A 7,185-nucleotide genomic window follows, 5' to 3' on the forward strand; every position below is an offset into this window, starting at 1 on the left:
ATTCTCCTGCCTCAGCCTCCTGAGTAGCTGGCATTACAGGTGCCCACCAGCATGCCCAGCTTATTTTTGTATTTTTAGTAGAGACAGGATTTTGCCATGTTGCCCAGGCTGGTCTTGAACTCCTGACCTCAAGTGATCTGCCTGCCTTGGCCTCCCAAAGTGCTGGGATTACAAGCATGAGCCACTGTGCCCAGCCCAGCCTATTTTTTTTTTTTTTTTTTTTTTTTGACATGGAGTTTGGCTCCTGTTGCCCAGACTGGAGTGCAATGATGCGATCTTGGCTCACCACAACTTCCGACTCCCGGATTCAAGCAATTCTCCTGCCTCAGCCTCCCAAGTAGCTGGGATTACAGGCATGTGCCACACACCTGGCTAATTTTGTATTTAGTAGAAATGGAGTTTCTCCATGTTGGTCAGACTGGTCTAGAACTCCCGACCTCAGGTGACCCGCCTGCCTCGACCTCCCAAAGTGCTGGAATTGCAGATGTGAGACACCCTGCCCAGCCATTTATTTTTATTTATTTATTTATTTATTTATTTATTTTAGACAAGGTCTCACTCTGTTGCCCAGGCTGGAGTACAGTGGTGCAATTACAGCTCACTACAACCTTTGCCTCCCAGGCTCAAGCAATCCTCCCACCTCAGCCTCCTGAGTAGCTGGGACTACAGGTGCATGCTATGATGCCCAGCTAATTTTTGTATTTTTATAGAGACAGGGTCTCACTGTGTTGCCCAGGCTGATCTCAAACTCCTAGGCTCAAATGATCCACCCACCTCGGCCTCCCAGAGTACTGGGATTATACAGGCATGAGCCACCACACCCGGCCCTCCGTAATAACTTTTTAACCAGGGGCCACCTTTTTTATTCTGGGTCCCACTAATTTTGCAGCCCATCATGATCCCATTTTACAGATGACAAAACTGTGACCTCAAAGCCTTACTCAGGCTCCCAGAGCAAGGTACTACAAAGTTCACCCTCTGGCCAGGGCAGGCTAACCAGCTCCTGACATCCCTATGAGCCAGCCCTCACTTTCACCCATTAACAGCAGGATAAGGGTCGCCCCTGCTTCCTGGGCAGAATGAAATGCAACATGTGGGTTCAGCCAGCAAAGCCTCTGGTCCCTAGAACATGATTCCTATGGAGAGCCAGGATCACTGTTGTCATTTAATGTTGGAACACCAGCCAGGAGGCCCCCAAGGCCTTCAGGTAGGGTCCAAGTCTCAGGGAGTGGGCCCTTGACCAGCCACTGCTTCCCACAGGACAACTCAAACTTATACATGGTCATGGAATACGTGCCCGGTGGGGAGATGTTCTCACACCTACGGCGGATTGGAAGGTTCAGGTAAGCAGGCCACTCCCCATCACATCAGGCTGTCGGGTGTCCACAGGTGGCAGTGCACGACCAAGCCCCCCGGGGAATGCAGAGGAGTCCAGCATGCTTGAACATGCAGGTGGTCTCCCAGGATCCTATGGGTTTCTGTTTCCCCTATGCTGAGGAATGTGTGATGGTTCAACCACCACAAAACAAAACAGAGCAAACATGGCAAGTTAGGTGTCCAAACTTTAGTTGGTCCCAGGCGCGGTGGTTCTCACTGGCACTTTGGGAGTTCGAGGTGGGCAGATCACCTGAGATCAGGAGTTCGAGACCGGCCTGGCCAACATGGCAAAATCCCGTCTCCACGAAAACTACAAAACTTAGCTGGGCGTGGTGGCGGGCACCTGTAATCCCAGCTACTCGGGAAGCTGAGGCAGGAGAATCACTTGAACCCAGGAGACAGACATTGCAGTGAGCTAAGATCACACCACTGCACTCCAGCCTGGGTGAGACAGTGACACGCCGTCTCAAAAACAAACAAAAAAAAAATTCAAGTTGTTGATTTTGTGCATTTTTTGAGCCCCAAAAGGTGGCATGCATCTGTAATCCCACTACTCCTGAGGCTGAAGCGAAAAGATCATTTGAGCTCAAGAATTTGAGACCAGCCTAGGCTACATAGTGAAGTTTTGTCTCTTAAAAAAAAAAAATTGTTCCGGCGCGGTGGCTCACACCTGTAATCCCAGCACTTTGGGAGGCTGAGGCCGGTGGATCAGGAGGTGAGGATATCGAGACCATCCTGGCTAACATGGTGAAACCCTGTCTCTACTAAAAAAATACAAAAAAATTAGCCGGGTGTGGTTGCAGGCACCTCTAGTCCCAGCTCCTTGGGAGGCTGAGGCAGGAGAATGGTGTGAACCCGGGAGGTGGAGCTTGCAGTGATCGCGCCACTGCACTCCAGCCTGGGCGACAGAGCGAGACTCCATCTCAAAAAATAAAATAAAATAAAAATTATACTATTATTTCATTTTATATAGATCAATAGTTTTATATGTGTAGATTTTAATGTATATTTTTATACATAAAATTAAACTACATAAATTTGTAAGTTTAAGATACAGGCTGGGTACTGTGGCTCATGCCTATAATCCCACTTTGGGAGGCCAAGGTGGGCAGATTGCTAGAGCCCAGGAATTTGAGACCAGCCTAACACAGCAAGACCCATCTCTACAAAAAGTAAAAAAAAAAAAAATAGGTTGGGCGCAGTGGCTCATGCCTGTAATCCCAGCACTTTGGGAGGCCGAGGCGGGTGGATCACCTGAGGTCAAGAGTTCGAGACCAGACTGACCAACATGGTGAAACCCCGTCTTTATTAAAAATACAAAAATTACCTGGACGTGGTGGTGGGCGCCTGTAATCCCAGCTACTCAGGAGGCTGAGGCAGGAGAATCGCTTGAACCCAGGAGGTAGAGGTTGCAGTGAGCCCAGATGGCACCATTGCACTCCAGCCTTGGCAACAAGAACGAAACTCCATCTCAAAAAAAAAAAAAAAAAAATTAGGTGTGGTGGCACATGCCTGTAGTCCCAGCTACTGGGGAGGCTGAGGTGGGAAGATCACCTGAGCCTGGGAGGTCAAGACTGCATGAGCCGGCCAGGCGCGGTGGCTCACACCTGTAATCCCAGCACTTTGGAAGGCTGAGGCAGGCGGATCACAAGGTCAGGAGATCCAGACCATCCTGGCTAAGACGGTGAAACCCCATCTCTACTAAAAATACAAAAAAAATAATTAGCAGGGCGTGGTGGTGGGCACCTGTATTCCCAGCTACTCGGGAGGCTGAGGCAGGAGAATGGAGTGAACCTGGGAGGAAGAGGTTGCAGTGAGCCAAGATCGTGCCAGTGCACTCCAGCCTGGATGACAGAGCAAGACTCCATCTCAAAAAAATAAAAAGGAAAAAAAAAAAATGTCTGCATGAGCCATGATCACGCTGCTGCACTTCAGAATGGGTAACAGAGACCGTGTTCAAACAAAAAAAAATTTTTAGCTTAAAAATTTGTCTTATTAACTTATAAGTTTACATATGTACTTTTATTTTATTTTTTGAGACGGAGTTTCAGTCTTGTCACCCAGACTGGAGTGCAGTGGCGTGATCTCGGCTCCGTGCAACCTTCACCTTCTGGATTCAAGTGATTCTTCTGTCTCAGCCTCCCAAGTAGCTGGGATTACAGGCGCACGCCCCCTTGCCTGGCTAATTTTTGTATTTTTAGTAGAGATGGGGTTTCACCATGTTGGCCAGGCTGGTCTCAATCTTCTGACCTCAGGTGATCTGTCCCCCTCGGCCTCTAAAGTGCTGGGATTACAGGCATGAGCCACCATGCTGGCCTTGTAGTTGTATTTTAGATAGAAAACTACAGATTCACTTTACATACAATAAAATGCACAGTTCTTCAATGTTCCATGCCACAAATTTTGACAGTTGTATACAGTTACCTAACCTCCACCTAAAACAGTATATGGAACTTTTCTATCACCCCAGAAAATTCCCTTGAATCCCTTTCTTCTTCTTTTTTTTTTTTTTTTTTTTTCAATAATATACAGAGGTGGAGGCCGGGTGCAGTGGCTCACGCCTGTAATCCCAGCACTTTGGGAGGCCGAGGCGGGCGGATCACAAGGTCAGCAGTTCGAGACCAGCCTGACCAACATGGTGAAACCCTGTCTCTACTAAAAATATAAAAATTAGCCAGGTGTGGTGGTGCATGCCTGTAATCCCAGCTACTCAGGAGGCTGAGGCAAGAGAATCACTTGTTTCCAGGAGGCGAAGGTTGCAGTGAGCCAAGATTATGCTACTGCACTCCAGCCTGGGCAACAGAGCAAGACTCCATCTCAAAAAAAATACTGAAAAAAAAAAATATATATATATATATATACACACACACACACACACACATCTCTGCATACACACAGAGGTGAGATCTTGCCTATGTTACCCAGGCTGGTCTCGAACTCCTGGGCTCAAGTGATCCTCCCACCTCGACCCTCCAAAATGCTGGGATTACAGGGATGAGACACCGCGCCGGGCCAAATCCCTCTCTTGACACGTCACCTCCCCGCCAAAGGCAGTTGTCCTTTCTGACTTCAAACACCGTGCCTTTGTTTTGTCTGGGAGTGGACATGATATAAATGGAATCATTCATGTTCTTTTGTGTCTTCTTTTGCTTTAACATAATCAGTTTGAAATGCAGCCACGTTGTTGAGTGGATGCATGGGCTGTCCTGTTGGCAGTGGTGGTGGTGAGTGGAATTCCATTATATGACTATAGCTCAGTCTGTGATTCCATTCTCCTGTGGGTGGACCTACAGGCTATTTCCCATGTCGGGCTATCTAAGAATCAGGTGCCTCGAATTTCTGACAGCTGGACTGGAGGTGTCTTCCTCTGGGGAAGGCTCTGCAGGGCCACCTGCTGGACCATTTTGGGGCATGGCCACTGACATTCACCTCTCCATCTGTCCCCATCAGCGAGCCCCATGCCCGTTTCTACGCGGCCCAGATCGTCCTGACCTTCGAGTATCTGCACTCGCTGGATCTCATCTACAGGGACCTGAAGCCAGAGAATCTGCTCATTGACCAGCAGGGATACATTCAGGTGCCCACCAGGCCGGGTGAGGGGCAGCCCTGGGGAAGCCGTGGCCTGGACCCTCCCTTCCTGCCAACTGCCTGTTCTTGTGCCCACAGGTGACAGACTTCGGTTTCGCCAAGCGCGTGAAGGGCCGCACTTGGACCTTGTGCGGCACCCCTGAGTATCTGGCCCCTGAGATTATCCTGAGCAAAGTAGGCGCCTCCCCAGCCCTCCCCTTCCCCTGAGGCCGGCTCTGCTCTCCTGCTCGCCCCCTCCTCACCCTGTGCCCCCCCATCTTGCTCCAGGGCTACAACAAGGCTGTGGACTGGTGGGCCCTGGGGGTTCTTATCTATGAAATGGCCGCTGGCTACCCGCCCTTCTTCGCAGACCAGCCCATCCAGATCTATGAGAAGATCGTCTCTGGGAAGGTGAGGTCCGGCTGCGGGGACACAGCCCTGGAAGAAACAGACCCTCCCCTGCTCACTCATCCTACTCCCTGGGGAGCCCTGCTTGTTGTCAGAATAATCTAGAAGTTCCTTAAGTCAGGCCAGGTGGTGAAGCTGGACGCACCGGCCACACTGAGGCCAACACCTTGAGGCCCCCTCACTGTCCAGCCCCAACCCCGCGGTTCCAGAATCCCAAGAGCTTCCAAAACCCCAAGCCTCACAGGAACTTCTTGGCCGCAGAACACAAACCGCCCTGCCAGGCAACCCTCTTCGTCACTCCTTGTCCCAGTTAGTGTGAGTTTTCGCAAATTCCAAGGCAGAAAAACCAGTGTATTTGGTTCCTGTTCCCAGGTGCTGTCCGCAGCCTCACCAAGGGGTGCTCTCACTTAGCGTTTACAGCCCTTGCTTCCTCTCCCAAACCCAGACTTGCCTAACTCTGAGGGTTCAGATGAGGGGTGCTGAAACCATCTCAGCTCACATCTATGACAGGCGCAAAGTGCCCGCCATCCACCAGGCCCTAGAATCCCCCCATCAGTCACACCCTGAGATGGTGGCACCCTCTGCAGGAGAGGTGAGGAAACAGGCTGAGAAAAGGGATGTGTCTTGGCCAAGATCACACTTTGGTGAGTAGGTAATCATCGTAGGCACTAAGAGCAGGAGAGAGGTTGGGGACCCCACCTGTGCCCTCAGCTCAACCACCTTGCTGGCAAGACCCAACCATCCCCCGACTTGGTCCAGCATCTCCTACACAGGAGCTTTTGGTCGGCCCAGAGTCACGACACTGTGGTGGGAGCGTCCTCAGGCTCAGCCTGGGCCCCAGTCCGGACCCCAGTCCCAGCTCTGCCACTGATTGGCTTTGAAACTTTGCATTTGGGTGCAATGGCTCACGCCTGTAATCCCAGCACCTTGGGAAGTGGAGGCTTGAGGCCAGCAGTTCCAGACCAGCCTGGGTAACATAGCCAGACCCCATCTCTTAAAAAAAAAAAAAAAAGCTAAAAATTAGCTGGGCGTGATGGTGCACCCCTGTATTCCCAGCTCATCAGGAAGCTGAGGCAGGAGGATTGCTTGAGCCCAGAAGTTCAAGGCTGCAGTGAGCTGTGACTGTGCCACTGCAAACTAGCCTGGGTCACAGAGCCAGACACAGTCTTTTAAAAAAATTCAGGCAAGTGGGGTGCCCGGCTGGACACATAGCATCACTAAGAGGGAAAGATGAAGGCCTGGCACGATGGCTCATGCCTGTAATCCCAGCACTTCGGGAGGCTGAGGCAGGTGGATCACGAGGTCCGGAGTTCAAGACCAGCCTGGCCAACATAGTGAAACCCCATCTCTACTAAAAATACAAAAATTAGCTGGGCATGGTAGCAGGCACCTGTAATCCCAGCTACTTGGGAGGCTGAGGCCAAAGAATTGCTTCAACCCAGGAGACGGAGGTTGCAGTGAGCTGAGATCACGCCATTGCACTCCAGCCTGGGCGACAGAGCAAGACTCCATCTCAAAAAAAAGGAAAGATGAGGCATCTGCCATGGGTGGAATAGAAACTGCCAATAAAATGGCCCAGAGTAGGCCGGGCACGGTGGCTCATGCCTGTAATCCCAGCACTTTGGGAGGCCGAGGCGGGCGGATCACGAGGTCAGGAGTTTAAGATAAGCCTGACCAACACGCTGAAACCCTGTCTCTACTAAAAATACAAAAATTAGCCGGGTGTGGTGGCATATGCCTGTAATCCCAGCTACTCAGGAGGCAGAGGTTGCAGTGAGCTGAGATTGCGCCACTGCACTCTAGCCTGGGCAACAGAGCAAGACTCCATCTCAG

At 50.9% G+C, this 7,185-nt stretch overlaps 1 protein-coding gene across 2 annotated transcripts in view; it reads left to right on the plus strand.

Moving 5' to 3' along the window:
• Positions 1-7,185, plus strand: part of PRKACA (protein kinase, cAMP-dependent, catalytic, alpha) — a 31,959-nt gene that overhangs the window by 21,199 nt on the left and 3,575 nt on the right. For both annotated transcript variants that reach the window (XM_011981786.1, XM_011981785.1), the window contains exons 5-8: positions 1,261-1,343; positions 4,828-4,954; positions 5,044-5,139; positions 5,233-5,355. In XM_011981786.1, coding sequence (XP_011837176.1) covers positions 1,261-1,343; positions 4,828-4,954; positions 5,044-5,139; positions 5,233-5,355 — 429 coding nt within the window. The remainder of the gene's footprint in view (positions 1-1,260; positions 1,344-4,827; positions 4,955-5,043; positions 5,140-5,232; positions 5,356-7,185) is intronic.

Source organism: Mandrillus leucophaeus, unplaced genomic scaffold (genome assembly GCF_000951045.1).
Source record: "Mandrillus leucophaeus isolate KB7577 unplaced genomic scaffold, Mleu.le_1.0 Scaffold230, whole genome shotgun sequence".
Classification (NCBI taxonomy): Eukaryota; Metazoa; Chordata; class Mammalia; order Primates; family Cercopithecidae; genus Mandrillus; species Mandrillus leucophaeus.